The 22,027-nt window shown below is 34.9% G+C and overlaps 1 protein-coding gene across 1 annotated transcript in view; it reads left to right on the forward strand.

Annotated features, from left to right (window-relative positions):
- Positions 1–22,027, forward strand: part of LOC150100207 (CKLF-like MARVEL transmembrane domain-containing protein 4) — a 96,076-nt gene that overhangs the window by 11,905 nt on the left and 62,144 nt on the right. The window contains exon 2 of the mRNA XM_090402751.1: positions 14,412–14,551. Coding sequence (XP_090258877.1) covers positions 14,432–14,551 — 120 coding nt within the window. The 5' untranslated portion in view covers positions 14,412–14,431. The remainder of the gene's footprint in view (positions 1–14,411; positions 14,552–22,027) is intronic.

Consider the following 22,027-nt stretch of genomic DNA (forward strand, 5'->3'; position numbering starts at 1 on the left):
GCTGGCAATTTGGGACTTAGCCGACCAAATTGTACTCTCTATTCGCTTAAATCACAAATGCATATGATGGTACAACATGAGATTTCATGCTAGCTGGGTTATCACCTGGTTAAACAAGGCCCTGCTGTTTTTGTCAAGGAACCAGACAACAGTGAAAAGTCAGCTACTGGAACAAGTTCCAACTCAACATCTAGATGAAGAAGCATACAAGATGTGGCGATTAAATAATGAGACTGGCTGCAAAAATGTGGTTTATTATTACAATTGTACAACTTAATTGTTATCCCCTTCAACATACTCCCTTCCTCTATCTATACACTGTTGCATACGAATTTTCCATTGTTGGAAGTGGTGCTACAAGTCATCAGGTGTTATCTGCTTCAGTAGTGCTGCTGTTTTCTCCTTTACCTTATCCACTGACTGAAAATGATGCCCTTCAATGCAGATTTCAACTTTGGAAAAAGGTAAAAGTCACATGGAGTTAAGTCTGGTGAGCAAGGTGGATTGTTAGGTTAGGTTAGATCTGGAAATCTCCCATGTCACAGAGAATGAAAAAAGCAAGAATGAGTAAGTCAAAACTGAAGGCAATGCTGATAATTTTTTTTTTTTTATATATATATCAATGGCGTGGTAATGGTTGAATGGGTACCAGAGGGTCAGACGGTTATTACCTTCTGACCCTCTGGTACCCATTTATTATTACCTTGAGGTTCAGACCAAGCTGAGAGAACGAGTGAGGAAGAAGAGACCCGATCTGTGGAAGAACAAAGCTTGGATTCTCCATCAGGACAATGCTCTGCACCACAGTACACTGTCTGTAAAGCAGTATCTGGCTGGTAATTGGACCATCCACCTTACTCGCTGGACTTAGCTCCATGCGACTTTCACCTTTTTTCAAAGTTGAAATCCGCACTGAAGGGCACCTATTTTCAGTCAGTGGATGAAGTAAAGGAGAAAATGACAGTGCTACTGAAGCAGATAACACCTGGTGACTTGCAGCACTGCTTCCAACAATGGAAAATTCGTATGCAATGGTGTGTAGATAGAGGAGGGGGGGGTGTTGAAGGAGATAACAATTAAGTTGTACAATTGTAATAATAAACCACATTTTTGCAACCAGTCTTGTTATTTAATAGCCACACCTCATAAACCCAATGTCAGAAGAACTGAAATAGAAACCGTCAATATCAAACAGTGAAAAGTCAGCTACTGGATCAAACTCCAACTCTACATCTAGACAAAGAACCCAACATCAGAAGAACTGAAGACAGGAACCATCAATATAAAGAGTATTAATGGAAAGGAAATCAAACTTGCAGAAAAAAAGAAAGTGCCATGTGGACATAATTGGCATTACTGAGACAACGAACAAAAACATGTGAGATCTTACTAAATAATATATATAGGATGTTATTTTCAGGCAATAATGATCAAGGAAAGGAAGGAGTAGTGATAGCATTCAACATGGAGATAAACTTCTTGATTGGAAGGCAATTTCAAGTAGTTATGTGGGCAAACTTCAAAATGGGGACATGGACAATGAAACTTATTTGTGCCTATGTTCCCACAGAAGGTTCTTCCAAGGAAGAAATGGAGGCATTTTTTAAGTCATCAGAACAGGCAGCTGACATAAAGAAAATGGAAAAAATGGTTCTTGTTGCAGATTTGAACAGCAGAGTAAGAAATGAATCCCACCAGACATATATGAATATTTTGAGAAAATTTGGAGAAAAGGACAAAGCTGATAATAATGGTAAGTATTTACTGGACTTCTGCTCAGGACATGGACTAGTCATTACTAATAGTATGTTTCAACATAGATGTGCATGAGTTCACATGGAGAGCCAAAAGAAATAAGAAAAACTACAATGACTACGTCATTCTTGATAGTAATATATATCTTCATGCTCTTTTAGGATACAAAAGGATTTGAATACAATCAGGATACAAGTGTGCATATGATTTAAAATTGGAAGTGACCATTACTTAGTACTAAGCAGGATAAAAAGATATCACATTGAAAAGAAGAGTATGTAAGAAAGTTTTAAAAAGAATTAAAGTTGAGCAGCTTTTACAAGTAAATTGTAGACTCGACTATACAAACATTATTGAAGCAAACATGAAACAAATTGAAAACAAGAACCACACCTTGGATCTCAGTGACAAACTGAAGACATTGATTCAGCTAGGAAGGTATCTGGTGAAGTAGTCTGCAAGGATTGAAAAATAACACTATGGTGGACATAAGATGTTAAAGAAGCAATCCTGGAAAAAAAAGAATATCAAAAGCTCCTATCAAATGAGTCGGCAGATGTCCTAAAAGCATACAGAGAAAAATGTAAGAGAGCCAAGTTGTGTGTAAAAGTAACTAAACACAAGTTATGGGAAAACTTTGGTAAGAATATAGAAAATATCAGGAAGATGGCAAAATGTTCTGAAGGCTATAAAAGCTTAGAAATTGAGGAAAGAGTTCTGTAAAAGGAATCAAAGATGATAACTGTGACATGAAAACTGAAGATAAGGATATCCTAGATGTCTGGAATAATTAATTTGAAAGACTGTTGAACCAAGCAGTGACAGAATCATAGTAGAAAATTTTCAAGGGGAATGCAAAGAGGAGTACATATCAATACTTAGGTAGAAAAAGCTATCAAAAACTTGAAATGGGGATAGGCAGCTAGAGTAGATGATATTCGACCAGAAATGCTTAAGTATGGATGTATAAAGGTTTTGCAGTGGCTACACTGCATAATTCAGAGGGCCTGGTCAGAAGGTCGAATTCCCAGTGATTGGAGTAGAGCTCTCATAGTACCCATCTATATAAAAAAAAAAAAAAAAAAAGAGAGAGAGAATAAAACTGAATATGAGTATTACAGAGGAATTTCTCTATTAAGTGTTTCAGGTAAGATTTCATGCAAGCATACTTGAAAAGAGGTCAAGAAATTAGAAGATTGTAGAAGAGAAACTTGAAGAACAGCTGGGTTCAGGCCAAACAGATGTTGTCAAGATCAGATTTATTTTAAGACAAATAGTTGAGAAATTCTGAGAATATGATAACGATTTGTACTTAAGTTTTATAGATCTGAAAAAGGCATACGAAAAGGTGTCCTGAGAAAAGCTTTTCAAAGCACTAGAATTATATGGTGTGAATGGAACATTATACAGAGCAGCACATAGTCTATATTCGAGTTGTCAGTCAGCAGTTCGAATTGAAGGAAGCACATGAAGATGGTTTGATGTAAAATCAGAGGTATGATAAGGATGCACGTTATCTCCATTCTTATTTGTTATCTTTATGGATCATATTATGAAAGAAAGTGGTATCAAGCCTGATATTAGAATTGGAGATGTCAAACTTAGCTCTTTGCTTTATGGAGATGATGTTGTACTCCTAAACACATCTAATGCAAGGATTATCTGACTATTGAATAAAAGCTGCAACTACTTTGGAATGAAAATCAGCAATAAAAAGACCAAAACTATGAAAATAGGCAGGAGCATAGAAAACTTCAGCTGCATTCTGAATGGAAATCCTGTAGAAGTAAAATATTTCAGCTATTTAGGCGCAGTCTTTAGTGAAGGTGGCAGGTTCAATCTAGAAATAGACAACAGAATAAGCAAAGCTGGTATGGTGGGTAGCCAGCTGAATAAATGTACAGGAAAACCTCGCTTAATGTGATTAATTAATCCATCAATTAATGCGTGTTAATCGAAATCACGTTAAATGAATACAATAAACAATAGGAATAATTATAACTCGTCCATCAGTTAGTGTAAATTTGAAAAAAAAAATACAGTATAAGCTATATTAGAGGATAAAATCATCAAAGTTAATAAAAATCAATTGCTTAAATTTTTTTTAATGTTTAAACATTTGATGGAGCTACTTTTTTACAAAAAAAAATTGAGTAAAGATGTTTGAATCATGGTCGACTTTTTCATCTTCTAATGCAATTTGCGATACCTACAATCACTTTATTAAGATTTCTGCAGACTTCAAAGCTTTATTCCATATCAGGATCAGCATCAAACAAAATTTCCTTAGCATGCTCAATATGATTGAAAACTAGTTCAAGTTTTTTGCACTTAGTTTCTTAGTTGTGACATTTTCTTGTTTGCACTCCTTATCTTTTTCATATGCACACTTTTTTCAAGTTGGAAATCATTCTTGCTTAACTGTTCTGAATGGGAATTGAGCAAATTTCTCACATCTTCATTATCCAGTTCATTAAATTCAAGTTTTTTCCAATTGTGCTGATTTCTTCAATAAGGTTAGATCTTGGATTTTGCGCACGATAAACTAACATAGGCTTAAGTTTAAAGTTGTCTTCTGCATTGCCTCCTAATAACAGTGTAAGACAATCTTTAGATACTTTGTATCTTGGTTGAGATGCTTCAGTTTTAGGTAGGAAAGATTTTGTTGGCATACGCTTCCAAAACAGACCAGTTTCGTCGATGTTAAATATTTGACGATTGTCATGATCACCCTCCTGAATTATCCTTTTGCAATTCTTCCGAAAACTTGGCTGCAGAATCTTCATATGGCATGAACAGATATTCTCCAGTTATTCTTATGTTATGCAGTCCAGCTCGATTTTAAAAAAAGGTCAAACCATCCTAAACTTGCAGTAAATCTTTCACATTCCTCTTGAAATTTGGTCTCTTTCAGTGATGTAAAAATATTGAGCGCTTTTGCCTGAATATTCTTTGTACTAAGAAGTATTTTTTTGTTTACAATCCTCAATCCAGAGTGATAGAAGACGTTCCATCTCGATCATTAAATGGCTTCTATTTCGGGTGATCTGCATGCTTAAAGAAGCAGTAGCAACTTTTCCTTGTTCTTTGTATTCTTTGCTCTTATTTCATATAGTCCAAACTGTAGACTTGCTGTATCTCAGGTCTCGCACAATCATTGTATTACTAGTGCTATTTTCTCTATCAGTCTTTCTCTTTTCCATATCAGCGGATGAATATAATAAAGCCTTATGATCGATTCTCTTCCGTTAAGATGGATTGAGTACTTCATGAATCCATCTTCTCCACTCTTATCTTAATGAAGCCTTTCTTGAAAGATCTTGAAGGCTGTTGATCTTAGCAGCTTTCTTAATATTGGTGAACAGAATGAATCAACAGATTACCTTACATTGCCCTACAGAGACCGACAAGGGGCAGACCAAGGATATGCTGGATCACCAAAGCCTTATAGGTATCAAAATGAAAGAATGAGCAAGAGAACAGACTTTGCACGTGCACTTGCGATGATAGCTTTGAGTCAACTGCTGAGTGTTGCTGGCTACCGCCCGCAGCACTGCCACTGCATTGATAAGTGGTGCCGCTCGCTGCAGATTGGCAATAAAGTTTCGCGTAACGTAAAAAAATTGTGTTAACTGATTAATCACTCGCTTCAAGTGGGAAATGATATCATTTCACTCAATTGCGCTAACTGATTATTGCACATATCGAATTCGCATTAAGAGAAGTTTTCCTGTATATTGAATAAGAGAGAAATTAGCCAAAACACCCAACTAGCAGTATAGAAGACAGTGTTTAAACTAGTTTTAAGTTATGGATCTGAGAGTTGGGTTAGAAATAAGACCTAATCCAAGACTAGAGACCACAATGAAGGTTCTGAGAAAAATTAGGGGAGTGAACTGATTACCTCCAATTGCAGAATCATATGAAAAATGAAGATATTAGAATGAAGAAAGGAACTTGACATTATTAGCATTCAAGAATGTGTCAGCAGGGCTAATCTAAGGTGGCCACTTAAATAGAATGGGTAAAGAAAGGTTAGCAAAATAGGTGTTTGATACTGAGATGGCAGGAAAGAGACCCAGAGGAAGACTAAGGTCTAGGTGGATTGAATTGGTCAGAGGTGCCTTAGAAGCTTGAAATGTTTAGATATGACAATAGTGGAGTACTTGTAACTAATAGATTGATTTGGAGGAAAATTGTTGATAGGAGATTAATAATATAGTGAACTTAATCATGTAGTGCTGTCATAGTAACCTGAACACTCCCTTGGGAGTACATATAATGAAATTGATGATTAAGAAACTTCAGTTATAGGAGGAAAGAAGTCATGTTTTTATAGGTCATTTGTCAGATCTTTAGGGGTTCTCAGCTTTGCTCATCTGGGTTTTTAAGGGATGCTGAAAGAATAAAGTATTCTGAGAAATCATGGAGTGAGTGTAAGAAGATATCCAAAGGGATAGAAAGCCGGGGCCTTCTAGAGGGAATAGTTAGTGAATAAAAAAAAATAGAACTGTATAATGGATTGATCTTTTACAGTTAGTGGAGAATAGGTGAAATGAACTTCAAGCAAGATTTGTGTGAACAGTTTATTTTTAGGATGAATTAGATATTCATCAGCTAGCCATCATTTCAGAAAGTGCCCCTTCCTCTATGCAGCAGCCTGTGTAGAGATTATCTCTGCTAGCACTTCTACAGGAATATTATTTCTATCTGAGGGGTATGCTGATAAATTTTTAACAAGTCAGTTGTTAAAAATTTATCAGCATACCCCTCAGAATTAATATTACTTGATGTATAGAAGAGTAATATAATTAGATATTAATATATTGTTTATAATATTGATATTATAATCATAATTTGCATAAATATTGCTAATTAAGGATAGTTAATAATTAGCACTGATTATGTAGGTATAATTATTGCACATATAGGTATGCTACAGGTGTAATTATTATTAATATTAATAAATGATTAATAAGCAATTATTACATGTTGTTGTTCAATTTATTGCACATTTCTAATGGTGATAATTTGGAGATCATGCATCAAGCACTTGTGAACATGTTGATATTGTATTTATTATTGTATGTTAAATCATTGGTCAATTTCTTAATCATTTAATGATTTAAGCTATTTAATTATACTAAATAAAATTTTAGTACATTCAAAATTTGTGACTTCACAACTAGGTTACTTTCCCTAGTTAATTAAATTAACTAGAGCAGGTATAGCTATCAGATTGTCGTAGTATCTTATATCCTAATCCAAACTCTTATATACAAGAATTTACATCCTTGTTATCTTTTACCCAAGCATGAAGAAACAAATTTACATGTGGAGTAACTTCATAACTATATTTGTTTAAAAGGAAATGGACTGTACATTTTGGGATATGAGTGCAATTTGACATGAATTACTTCATATGCAGACTTTTGTTTGCTTATGCTAGTATGTTACTCAACAATTAAGAGCCTCCATAGCTCAGTCAGTATAGATGAAGCCCTTTGGTTGGAAAGACCTGGGTTCGATTCCCATCCATGATGTGAGGAACCTTTATCTAGTCTCATTCGACTTAAGGTGAGTTATCCAGTTTCATATGGGGATAGAGGGTTCCCCCCTCCCCACCCAGAAACTCAAGTTTTTTTTGTCCCTCAGAAGAGGCAAACTGGCCCATGAACACATGCACTGATCTACAGTTATAAAATATATACTTAATCCTTCATTAGAAGGGTTCAACCAGTCCTAATGTCCTTCACCGGGTCCTAAGGGACCAGTGGAGGAAAGTGGGGAAACCCGAAAAGAATAAATAAAACTCAACAGTTATACTAGCCCCCATTTTGTTTTACCATTAAAATAGTCCTAGTAAAACTAAAATTAAATGACTTGATAAATTTTAATACAGTTCCTATATACAAAATTGCATTAAATTCCATCCAGTATGAGAATAATTATGATTTCATGTCATTTTCATTTGGAAAATGTTTGCCAGTGAAAACAATCAAGTATAGCAGGGGAAGGAGATCTCTTTTGAACTTGATGCAATTGATACTGTATCATGTGTGCATATCAGTTGTCTGCATACAATACAAGTTGATATTGTTTGAAGTTGAATTTTCAGTAATGGATATTTGTCATTTAAGACTTATCCTATCCCAATGTCTTTATTTATTTAGCTTTTGGCTAAGAAGAATACATGCATATCACCGCACACATGCGCACACACACAAAAAAGTACAAGGCAGTAAAATGCATAAAAGTTGTATAAAAGAATACAATAGTGTGAAGTGACACTGTATTCATATATACATATAAAAATATATCAATAAGCATAAAATCGAATGCCTAAGTTCAACAGCCAATCAACAGCATCTGTAGAAGCTATTATAAAATTGGTTACAGGTTTCGTATAGACTCTGCGAAGACCGTCTAATGTGATGCGTTGTATATTCTTGTAGATAAACTTATACGTTGGTTATACATGACTTTAAATTTTTCAGGAAATGACAACATATACTAAAATATTAATTAAAAAAACTTTAATCAATACCTTCCTATATTTTGGCGATGTTACATTGACATCTTCTGGGAACATAAAACTATGTGCATGCAGGCACTAACAACGAACAAATGAGGCTGATGAAGGCAACCGAAGTAGGTTCTAGAGTCCTAAAGGTGCTCCTTAGTGGGCTAAATTGGGTTGTCTTGGCTATTGGGCTTATGTTCTTAGGATGCAAGCTCCCAAATTTGGGGCAGTCTCATGCACCCAAATTTTGTTGAGGTTTGGGAAGTTTTTTAGAGCTGAGGCTGATTTCAGGAATAACCTTTCATACTTATATTTAGCAGTGTAGTAAAGTGGCTTTCTTCTAGCATATTCTGTGGTGTAGAGCAGCGCTTCCCAAACTGTGGGCTGCGGTCCCCTTGGGGGCCGTAGGTTTTGTTGAGGGGGACCCGTGAAATAATGAAAACAAATTTAAAATCTTTTTTTTAAGACTAAGTAGATTTTTTTATTTTAAAAGAAACGTATTTAACTTTTATTATTTATTATTTCTGTTTTATTTTTTATATTTTAATGGAAAAATTCACATATTGGTGTTGGTTCACAAACTTTGCTTCCTGCGTATTTCGGCGCTTAATGAATATTAGTAAATATTGCTTATTCATATGTTTCATTTCAAAGCAGTGGTTAATTGTATTTACTTTGAATGCTCTCCAGGGAAGCTCAATCTTCCTGTCCCTTTCATCACGTGTTCGTAATCAGGGACTGATTACGAACACGTGATGATTTTTTTCGTCCTGTTCACGAACACGTGAACAGGGACGATTTTTTTTCGAGGGGGGGGCGTGAAATATTTTAATTTTTGCAAAGGGGGCCCTGACATCCAGAAGTTTGGGAAGCACTGGTGTAGAGCATGGTCAGCAAATCCATGTTGTATAGTTTGGTTATCTTCACCACAGTCACAAAATGAGTTTGGTTTTATTTCCCAAGGAAGCTCTGCACATACCATGGTTGGTGTGAACCTTATTTAGGGAGGTCCATATTTTTCAAGATAGATCGAACCCTGATAGAGAGCTGTTTGGGTTAAAGACAGTCTGCCAGATTATGGGGATTGGGCAGTCTATTCCGTCTGCCATGCTATTGTTGCATCATAGCCCTCAGTGACAAGTTGCTGTGCCGCTATAATAGGCAGGTGTCTTGACTTAAGTCTCTAATGTAAAGCTGTCAATATCAGTATATAGGAAGCAGTGGTTTCCCACAAATTTTCTTATATTCGCAAATCAGGTTGTCTTGCCATCGTAGTTGTGGCGGTTGTATGTCGCTCAGAACTGGTAGCCATTATGATGGAGTAGTCATTTATTATTCTGCATTTGTCTGATTCAGGATGGTATCAGCTAATTTAATGTGTACACTGGTCAGCCAGACTGCTGAGCAGTATTCAGCAGTTGAGTTAACGAGGCCCAGAGCAGATTTACTTAATGTGGGAGCACAAGCCCTCTTCCTAATCTCAAGTTGTTCTGGCAAGTTTATTTAGTATGCTATTTCTAGTCCTGAGTTTGGCAGCAATATTGGAGAGATGTCTATTAAAGGAGAGGATTCTGCCTAGGGATATGCCCAGATACTTTTGATTAAAATTGTGCAGTAGTATGTTGCCATTTGCTGGCATTCTTAAGATGTCACATGCCATGCTATTATCAAATGGAAACAGCATGTTTCAGTCTTGGTAGTGCTTGTAATAAGATGCAAGTTCTCAAAGAAGTGGTTTAGCTCCTTTAGTTCACTAGTTAGTATGTGATCTATAGTACAGAAGTTCTGGTGTTGGGATGTAATGCATAGATCATCTGCATATGAGAATTTTCTAGACATTGTTCTTGGAAGGTCAAAAATATACAAATTGAATAGAAGAGTTGCCAGAACTGACCCTTGTGGGAGTCCATTGTTAAGTGTTCTTGGCTTGTTCATATCATCTATAATAACTACCTGGCCGGCTAGAACAATAAGCCTGCCTGGTTGGCCGAGTGGTTAGCGTGTCCACTCTTCAGCCAAGAGGCAGTGGATTCGAATCCTGACACGGATGATTGTCCTACAAACTTTGTGTGGGAAGGGAATCTGTGACCCTACCAGTTATTCTAGCAGAAGACATCATTGCCAAAACCATGTGAGGTACAGCAGTGACCACATGGCGTCTACGGACGTCAAATGTGAAAATTTGAAAGTATTATTCTATTAGACAGAATAGCGTTGATCAGATGGGTCATTTTTTCCTCCCATTTTAGTATTTTAAGGAGCTTGTAGATCATGCTGTTCCTCCATATGCGGCCATCAAGTCTATACTTGAGTCAAGTCTATATCAAGACTGCACCAGTTTTAAGGCATTTTTTGAAACCAGATTTTATGAGTCGTTAGGGCCAAAACTTGATCTTCACAGTTGTGCCCAGGCCTGAAACTGGCTTGTTCATGAGGGAGAGTGTCAATAATAATAGTACTAATTTTATTATAAATAATTATTTCTAATAGTTAAGGCAGACACTGAGCAGTGCTATAGGTCTATAGCTTTCAGGTTTATCAGTGGGCTTTCCAGGTTGGCTGTTATCTTCGATTTTTTTAAAAATTATTCTGCTGGTAATCTGCCACTCTGTAGAATATTAGAGAAGAATTTTGTCAGCCATACCATTGTATATGGTCCAGATTAAAAAAAAAAAAAAAAAAATTCAGGTGAATATTATCAAATCCAGGTGCTTTATCAGTTTTCACTCCCTGTAGTGCAGCAAGAAGTTCTTCTTTGGCGAATGGATTTGATAGATTGGTCGCTTCAGAACAACCTTTAAGTCTGGCCAATTCCTTCCTTATTATTTTAGTGTGGGTTTTTTTTTCTGATTTAGCTCTGGATAGATTTACTGTCCAATTGGCAATACAGTTGGCACTAACAGCAGCTTTTGCTTGGAGGCGATGGGAATTACCATCCAACTTTTTAATAAGACTCTCCATGCCTTCCTACTTGAATGTTTAAAGTTTAGCCTTTCGATGGTGTCAATCCATTTGTTCTTTCTAGCTTCGTTTAAGCTGTCAATAAGATCATCTGTACCATCTACATGTCCGCTATTCAGAAAGTCATTATGAAGTGCTTCGCTGGTTTTGCTCCCGCCGGCTATGTATTTTTTTCTAGCACATCTAGGGATGTGTTTTTTGGCTCTAGAAATTACTATTTTCACAAATCTTCTGTAGTTACAAGGTTGTGGTGAAATCCAGCACACATTTTTATCTAGATCTGATAAGAAGCTATTCCAGTTTGACTTGGCAAAATTCCAACATGCCACTGTGCCATTGGTGTACTTTCAGTAATTGGGATTTGAGGGCCCACCTCAATAAAGACAGGGCAGTGTTGACTGTGTGGGAATCTTCCTAAAACACGATGGCTGGCCACTTTGATTGGTTGTAACAGAACATAAGTCAGGATTGGTGCCACTGTTCCATCTAGCCGAGTTAAAAGTGCAATTATCCTTGGAATTGAAAATCAGCTGTATGTTGTTGCCTCTGCCCACTTGGCTAGGTTGGCACTATATTCATCAGTTTCTCTATAACCCCATTGGGTACGATGATTGTTCAAGTCTCCATTCTAAACAGCAGAGTGTATTAAGGCTAGCCAGGGTGTAGACATTATTTATTTTTAGGTCATTAAATTATATAATAATGGTAGATATGTTTGAAACATTGCTAGCAGAAATGAAATGGACCTTAGTAAGTGAATTTCGGGCATAGTTGGCTACCCTATACATCTGATGGTATGTTGCTCCTATAAGATTGGAGCAACATACCATCAGATGTATAGGGTAGCCAACTATGAGAAAGAGGCTCCTGGAATGGAGCCTCTTTCTCATAGTTGCGACTCATTGCTTGCATGGATTTCTTGTATGATGGCAATGTCAATTCTGTTGTCATTAAGAAGTCTAGTAAGACATTTACTCTTAGCCCTGCTGATACTTTCTATGTTGAGCTTGCAGACTGAGCAGTTGTCCAAGGGACTGAGTCTTAGGCAACTTCTGGTTGACAGGATGAATCCTAGTTTCTGTCATTGCAACCTGATAAAATATTTGTATATGCATGTACACTATCCAGGTGATCCTAAGATAGTCTGGATGGCCAAGTCGTACTAGCTCTTTAGCGTTATCCAGGATGCACCACGTGGAGGCAAGCTAGAGTTGCAACCCTCCCCATGTCTTATGAAAGACTTAGGGTAAGTAGTGTGTGCCAGAGCTGGCTTGCACCTGTGTGTTGTTAAATTTTCAAGAATTTTGCAAGCCATTTAAATTGACAATAGGTATGAACTATGAAGTGGCATGCATATCAATACACTAAGTAGTAGACATGAGAAGTCTAGCTGGGGCATGCATAAAATAATCAGCACCTTTTGTGCTTTCTTTCCCTCTTCTCTATGCAGTAGATTGTGTAGAGGTTTTCTCTGCTAGGTTTACAGGAATATTATTTCTATCTAGAAATTTTTGTTTGTTTTAGCGAGTTGGCTGTTAAAAATTTATCAGCACGCACGTGCTTATGGATGAGGCTCATTGGGCTGTCAAAAGGTGTTTCTTTTGAGAAAAATTGATTGTCAAAAGTCGGAGTACAGTTTCTTTTGTTTGACACTTCAACCCTGATTTTGGTCTATATATGTAGACACAATTTTGTTTTGCTTAATTTTGTCTATACAAATAGTTTGATTGAAACATGGTTGAAATGGTCTGATTAGATCCTGAATGCTAAATTTTTATTAAATTCCATTCAGCTGTGGCAGTATTACTCTTTTGAATTATTTTGCCAGATTGTGATAAGAAATGAACTAGTTGAAACTGAAACCAAACTATGGACATTTTTGTTATTCTCAATTTCTAATTTGATTAAATTCTACTCATGCAGAGCAGTTATTGCAATATACAACTCAAAATTTTCACCCTTTCAAGTAGTCTGAAAACCAAAAAAAAAAAAAATTAGTACTTCAGCATTTTTGTATGTGGATTCTAAGTTTAAATAAAATCTGTTTAGCCAGAGTTCAGGAATAAATTTATATAAAGTGGAAATGAAGAGAATTTCATATTGATTTCATCAGACCAGTGGTGGTAATATATGGATTCTTTCCCTCCCATCTCCCTTTTTTTCACTGCTGAGCTTGTCAGTCTCAGGCTGTATTTTTATAAGGAAGGTTCCATGTATGTCAGGTTGGAGGATTGCATTGTTAGCCTATGCATTAAAAGAAAATGATCAGTTCACAGTATTATAATTTTTTTTTGGGTGGGGTGGGGGTGGAGACAGAGAATTCAGCTTTTCTCAGTAACTCCTTTGATAGATTAGTAGGCACAAGGAAAGGACTGCTTATATATTGTGTGTGTGTGTGTACATATACACATACTGTTCTTTCAGTTATCTAGTTGCATTGGGAAATCAGTTTCTTGGTAAGAGAGCTGAGCGTATGGTTAGTGTGTTTTGTGAATCATTTAACATGCTAACCTTCAAAAGTATTTGAAGATTGATAATTGAGAGATCACTGTGTGTGTGTGTGTGTGTGTGTGTGTCCTCCATTCACATAATTTTCATGAGGATAGGATAATCAACTTGCTCTTGATCTGTGTCTGTTAGTTGAATGTATTCTCTAGTTCTGTTTTTCAAGAAGAAATAAAAACTTAGTAACTTAAACTTTTTTTTGTGACAGTAGGTAGACAGTTAATTATATTAGGTATCACATAAAAATGATGATAGAAGATGAGGTATAAAACAAGATTATATAATTTGTGGACAAAGTCTGAGACCAATTAACTTGTCATCCTTAGAAATCTTTGCTGTATCCTATATGTAATTCAAGGATGTCATTCTGACTGTACTATAGAAGTACTTGCATATGTTTAGTTCTAAATGTTATGCTTTTTTATCACTTTTCTTTATAATGTGAGCTCACGTATACTTTCAGTTGGAAAATGTATTGTTAATTTTAAATACCCAGAACTATAATAAAAGCTTCACCACTTTTCTTATACAATGAGCATCTACAAATCCTGATAGATCAAAAAAGCATTGTAGTAAGAAAATTTCATGATTGGCAAGTAATGTAGACTAGTCCCCCCCCCCCCCATCAATAAAATTATATAATTTGTTGCTCTTTTTTTTGTTACAGTTATATAATCTATAGTCATAATGGCAACAGGTACAAGTACAGTTACTGTAACAACAACTACAACCAAGGTTTCTCCATGGTGTCACTTTGAGCCAAGTTATATACGAACTTTACCTGGAATCATTAAAGCGGTAGAAGTTGTAAGTAAAATTTGAATATGTTCATATATTCATGCATATATCCTTTAGGATTGCAAAAACAAAACTACTGATACTATTTAAAGTGACTCATAATATTCTCAGTTATAAAATACAGATCATGCATTTTAATATGATCTTATATGCTGTATATAAATTCAGTCGTAGTACTGTCATATCCTGTACACCCCTTGAGGGTACATGGCAGGAATTTGATGATGATGATAAATTCAGTCTTTCAAGAATATCCAAAATAGTTCATACAATTTAGTCATGAAGAACAACAGAATCATTAGCCTTAGAGTAAACATTTAATTTCTTCTTGTTCATTACTTTACCATTTGATTTGTGCAGTAGAGGGGATTATGTTAACAGCATATAAGATCTCTTTTTTTTTTAATCCACTTAAGATTACAACACAAGATTATATTAAGATATTGGAGATACAGCAAGGTAAAATGTTTCTTACCTTGTTGTTTGAACAATATGAACCACATTTGTGAAAATTTACTTTCTTCTATATCAGAAGTTTGAGTTCTTTGTTATAATGAACTCAGACTTTGCACATGATATTATTTACATATAAATAATAGTTGAATTTAAGATTTGCTCTTTAAAAATCAGTCTTCTTTATATTCATAAAATATGACTCAAGTAAACATGTAGAAAGGTCTGTGGTCTTTAGTCTTTGTTCAGGTGTTTTATTTCTAACCCAGTTCTCAGATCCATAAATTAAAATTTGCTTGAACACTGTCTTGTATACAGCTAATTTAGTGTTTGGACTAATTTCTCTTATTCCATATAAATTTATTCAGTTGATTTCCATACTGGCTTTGTTGATTCTGTTGTCTATTTCCATATTTAATTTAATATCTTCACTAAAAATGGTGCCTAAGTAGCCGAAATGTTTTACTTATTTTATAGGTTTCTCCATTCAAGATGCAGTTAATGTTTTCAATGTTTCTGCCTATTTTCGTCTTTGTCTTGTTATTGCTTAAACTCTACAACTGCTTAATGCTGTTGTAGAGTTTAAGAATAATCTCTCATATTTATCTGTTCCTGCATAAAAGGGAGGTTTCCCTCTCTCCTATTGGTGATATGTATCTATATCATGGTCTGCTACTTCAGCTGTAGTAGTGCAGGTGATAGGCATAATTTCTGTGTTCTTCCTCTAGATAATGTTGGCAGCTCTTCCTGTTTATCCAAAATAGAAAAGCTTGTAGGAGCAGGGAATGCTGTAGACTACAGGATGGTCTAGAGATGGAATTGATCTTACAGTGAATGGATAAAGGTATCTAATTTTAATACTGCTTGAAAGCAATCTGTATGCCATACCTTTTTAAAATTTGGGAGATTTTCTCTATGTTGCCCTGCATGTTAGAGAATTGTAATTGATTTTTTGTATTCTTTATTTTGTGGGAGGGCATAAGATTTTAGGAATGGGCAATGCATTCTGTTGATTTTGTAAAGAGGAAAGCCATTGGCCAAAGTGTTGTGGATGTGGTCAATTTCTATGTGGGCTGAGCAAATGGTTATAGCTCAATTAGCTAAACTTTGATAACCCCATATTTCTAGGGGGAGGGGAGTAATGTATATACCTTCCAGTATGGATAGGCCTTATGTAGACAGAAACGGATAGGGATCTGTTGAGTAGTCAGGTGACCAAATTGTGAAGAGGTGCAGACAAGTATTGTTTTCCTTTTCTGGTGAAACAGATCCTTGGGTGTTGGTGGCTGGCTGTTGAGGTGTACAAAAAAACATTTTCCAGATATCCCAGTTGTGTGACCCTATGGAGAACACATTATCCACATAGCATAGCTATATTGTGGGTTTGAGTGGTGCCAAGTTTAGGATGTTTTTAAATTTTTTTATGAAAGTATTTGTGGGGCTGGGTAGCCCATAGCTATACCTTCATTTGCTTGTAGATTTTTTTCTTGCCATGTAAAATAGCTTGAATTCATAACAAAACTGAATAAGACTGCTATCGCAGAGTGAAAAGAGTCTCAATTAGTTCTAATTTTCTTTTAAGGCTGTGTCAAAACTGATCTGATGCCAGCATCTTTAACACATTCATTGCCAAGCAGAAAATTGGAATTTCGTGTGGTGGCCAAATTTTTTTAATTTTTTTATTTAGTTTTTATTGTGCTCAAAATAAGTTAAATATATTATTTATATGCTTTCATTATTATGTACATAGGATTTATGCACTCTAAATATCTATCACGCGATATCGCGTGATATGTAATTCGGTCAAATAAGTTATATATTTTACAAATAAAAAACATTTAAATATAATAATTATAACTTTAATTATCAGTCTTTTATAATCACATAGAATTTTTAAAAATAACGTATAAATAGAAAAAATAATTATCGTTTCTCTGTGGCCACTATACTATTTCGCTTAGAAACTTGATAGCGACGTCCACGCGATAACGCGTGATCGGCCACCAGGTGAGAACTCGCATCACGTGATATCACATGATTGGCAATGAACGTGTTAAGGATCAAGTCTGACAAACAAGATTTGAAGTGCACAGTAAGTGTGGTTCTGTAATGAGAGGGAGATCTTAGGCTGTTTGGTCACTTAATACATAGAGGAACTAATACTTTCTGCTATGGGTTTCATAAGTTTTTAAGTTTTTGGATCATTTCAAGAGGCCAATATTTTTCACCTTGGTGACCAAGGCAAAATATTGGCATATCTAATTTATTGGTTAAATCAATTCAGTTATTTATTATTTCTAGACTTTTTTCTTCCATTAAACTTCAACAGGAGTGAATAATCATTGCCTAAGTATCCACACTAGATGAAATTATAGGATTGGTTTAATTTTAGTTTGTCCCAAAATTGCATGATGTACAAACTATGGTACTGTATTTGTACCATTTATAAGAGAAATCAAGAACTCGAACATTTTTGTTTAAAAGAAATGTGTATAAAACTGACTGTTTTGTTACTATTATTTCCAAGTCTTCAAGTTAGAAAATGAGTCGACCATGTTTGGAAATCAAATTTTTACCTTTTAGTTCTGTTTTCACTCAATAAATCATGTAAAGTGCATTAAGTGTTGTTCATAAATAATAAAACACATCCACATTTCAGTCCACTAGTTTCATAGACTTTTTTGTTGTCTCCTCTTTCAGGATTAAATTAAAAAATATATTTATAAACCATACAAAACCTCCTTAGCTTAGTCAGTACTCTTTTATTGGAAAGGAAAGGCCTGGGATCGAATCCCAACTAGGATGTGAAGAACCTTCATTAGTGCTTTCAATGGAAAGCGAGTTAGCTAGTTTTCATATGGTGATGGGAAGGTTTCCCTTATTCTTTTCCTTGCTTTTCTTCTTAAATTCTTTGCTCCATTTCTATTTTTTACTAACCTATCTTTTCGACCACCATCGCAACACCTTGCTATTTTTGCTTTGCATTGTATGTGGACATCCAGAAAGGGGAGGATCTTGGTAGTCTTGCACTACTTTGGCCTGTGCTTTAACAAGATGGGTAAGACAGGATCAAAATCAGCTAGTGTACTTGCTTGCAACGGCTAGTAGTGTTACAGTAAGTCTCTTTCTCAATAATCTGGTGACAGAGTCCAAAGCTTGTTGCGGTGCATATATATAGCATCTGAGGTAGCCCTGGCATTCCACTTCTGAGTGGTTATTGCTTCTGCATAGTGGGCATCTGTGGTACATTGTGGGTAGGGAGCTCTGGCACTTATCAAAGTCCTCATAAGAATGAATAAATTTTCATCCTCTTGTGTATCAGGGGCCCCTTAAGTCCTAACCAGGTTTGGAAGCCATAGAATCATCATCATCAACCATCTTAGAGTGAATCAAAAAGAGAAATCAAATATGGACTCATTCTTGAAGATATGCATGAAAAGCCTCCCATTAAAAAAATTTTAATGGGAGGTTTTATTGTTTGTACTTTAGACACCAGTTTGCAGTAAACTAAAGAATAATTGAAGGAAACTTGGAATATATTTTGATATGTTCCATGTTTCAAAGATTGAATCATTTATGAAAAATAACTTGCTTATTATAACTTTTAATATGAAAAATAACTTGCTTATTATAACTTTTAATATATATATATATAATATATCTTTTAAGATATATATAATATAATATATATATAATATAAATCTTTTAATGTATAATATATCTTTTATATATATATATATATATATAACATATCTTTTAAGATATATATAATATAATATATATATATATATATATAATATAAATCTTTTAATGTATAATATATCTTTTATATATATATATATATATAACATATCTTTTAAGATATATATAATATAATATATATATATATATAATATAATTATATATAATATAAATCTTTTAATATATAATATATCTTTTAATATATATATAATATAATATATATCTTTTAATATATATATATATATATTTTAATATCTTTTAATATATATAAAAAATAATATATCTTTTATATATATATATATATATATAACATATCTTTTAAGATATATATAATATAATATATATATATATATATATATAATATAAATCTTTTAATGTATAATATCCTCCCCTTTCTGGATGTCCACATTGTATGTGGACATCCAGAAAGGGGAGGATCTTGGTAGTCTTGCACTACTTTGGCCTGTGCTTTAACAAGATGGGTAAGACAGGATCAAAATCAGCTAGTGTACTTGCTTGCAACGGCTAGTAGTGTTACAGTAAGTCTCTTTCTCAATAATCTGGTGACAGAGTCCAAAGCTTGTTGCGGTGCATATATATAGCATCTGAGGTAGCCCTGGCATTCCACTTCTGAGTGGTTATTGCTTCTGCATAGTGGGCATCTGTGGTACATTGTGGGTAGGGAGCTCTGGCACTTATCAAAGTCCTCATAAGAATGAATAAATTTTCATCCTCTTGTGTATCAGGGGCCCCTTAAGTCCTAACCAGGTTTGGAAGCCATAGAATCATCATCATCAACCATCTTAGAGTGAATCAAAAAGAGAAATCAAATATGGACTCATTCTTGAAGATATGCATGAAAAGCCTCCCATTAAAAAAATAATAGAACATGCACCACAGAGGCCCACTAACATGCATCCAGACTTTAATAGGTGGATGGTCAACAGATAGCATGGATACCTCTGCTCTCCCACAGGAAGATAAAACAATTAATATACCAGGTTCCCTAGAGAGAGTAAAGTTGGATGATGTCTTGGATATTTTTCTGGAAGAAGAAATGATGGCTACTGTTCACACTCTCAAAAAAAAAAAAAAAAAATTGAAAACAGAATCTCTCAACATAGGAAGACAGATGTTATCGCCAAAAAGAAATAAGGAAAACATTCTTACAATGGAATAATGCTTAGTTGAATAAAGGGAATGGATATTCTGAAACTGTTAGATTTTGCTAAGGCATTCAATATGAAAGGTTGTTGCATAAACAAGAGAATATAGTATCAAAAGTTGAACTATTGACATGGATAAGTGAGTCACTGACATTGGAAGTGATATATATGGGAGATCTGAATCTACCAGATTTAATGTGACCAGTGGTATACCCAGGGATCACCCTATTGTTCTATACATTAATGATATTGGTAAAAAAACCTGATAGGAGATATTCAATTGTTTGCTGATGAAGCAAAAATAAGGAGCAATCATGGATACTACTGATATAGAGCACTTGCAGAATTATTCCAGTAGGCTAGAAGTGTAGGCAAATGACTACTGTCAGTTCATGTCGAATTGACTACTAACCACATGTAGATTATGAGGACTGATTGAAAATATGTGGATGCTGTTAAATAGGAAAATGAAGGGTGATATTGATAAAGATGTGTAAAATTTTGAAAGGATGTTATTAGAATATCAGTTGATATATTTTGTTATATGGAAGATGGGAAGAGGACACTAGGCTAGCCATGGAAGTTTTTCTGTAGTTAAGGGACGAGAACTAATTTTTCTTTCACAGAGCAGTGAGTGGAACAGCTTCATTGTTGAAGTAATGAGTGCATCTGGTGTGAATGAGTTCAAAAGAAGATATTACATCTGGTATGGGTGATTTTTGGCTTCCTTCAATAAGTCCTTGACTTCCTTGGAGGTCTTTGATAAGATTCACAACATTCTCTTTTTATGCAATTTTTGCTTTAAAGTGTTAGTCATCCATTTAATTTCTATGCTGCTTTCTTAACTCTTGGGATGTAGTCGGGTATTTTTTCTTTCAGATCTTTTCACTACTTCATGCCTTGATGATTCTTGACTCATCTATTATGCAGTTGCTTATGCCAAGGCATTGCTTCAAGTTTCCTTCTCAGTTTATTATAATCTCTTGCCATAAATTTTACATATGTCCTTTTTAGTTAAAGCTGTCACATGCATTGTCATCTCCCAAGTCAAGATTTCATGATCACTCACCAGTTGTAGGCATAACAATCAGCTCATTTATAGACTGATCCAATGTTCTTGTATCATGATCCCTGAGCAATTCTATAAATTCTTTCCCTCATCTTGCATGCTTTTTTTTCCCCTCCATTCTGTATCCTAATAATTGCAATCATCCATGATGATAGGCAGGGCCGTATTTATGCACAGGCACACAAGTCTAGCTGGGGGTCTCCAAACAATGAGGGAGGGACCTGGAGCACTCTAGTGTCTCGGGAAAAGCGTAATGCCCTGATGATAGGCCTTATATTCATAAAATACAAGATGGTCTGTCACAGCACCTTGTTGTGTATTTTTGTCCTGTTAACCTCTGCATATATTGCTTGTATTACTCTTATGCTCATTGGATTAAACTCCTGCAATTGCTAACAATACTCCTCTGCCCTTTCCAACTTGTCAGTTTTTTCTGATTACACTGAACCCATACTCTGTTTTTCTGTAATATTATCCTCTGTCAGTCAGATCTCACTAATGCCAGTAATTTTTGGATTCACTACCTTTATCAGTACTAAGAACCCCTTGTCTTTATTTCAGATGTTTCAGGCATTATTAGCCTTATGTATATGATATCATCTGCCTGGTGCTAATGAATATCCAGGTAACTCTTTAAAAACATGACCAATTCAAATAGAAATTTGGAATTAATTCTCAACCAAACCAACACCATATTTCTGCATTTTTCACTTTTCTTTTTTTAAAGAACTAGTCCACATTTCCTGGTCTTTCCTCACGTACTATTTATTTTTTTCTTCCACTTTCCTTTTTATTATATAAACTCAGTTTTGATAACTTGAATGCACATGCCCTTTTATGACACAGAATATCTAGTTTCTCCTGTGTATTCACAATTAATTTCATTTCGAGAGTGAACTTGAAGTGAAATTTCACTTCAAGTTCACTCTCCTACCAAACTTATTCAAGTATAATCCATTTTGAAAATCCATCCTTTCAGCTATCAAAATCATCCTGTATATATCTCATACACACTATTTCTCCTATACTATTTACTTACTAAATCACTTGCACTCA

The sequence above is a fragment of the Typopeltis vanoorti genome, chromosome 13 (genome assembly GCF_054136105.1).
Source record: "Typopeltis vanoorti isolate ZY-2024b chromosome 13, IOZ_Tvanoo_1.0, whole genome shotgun sequence".
Taxonomy (NCBI): domain Eukaryota; kingdom Metazoa; phylum Arthropoda; class Arachnida; order Uropygi; family Thelyphonidae; genus Typopeltis; species Typopeltis vanoorti.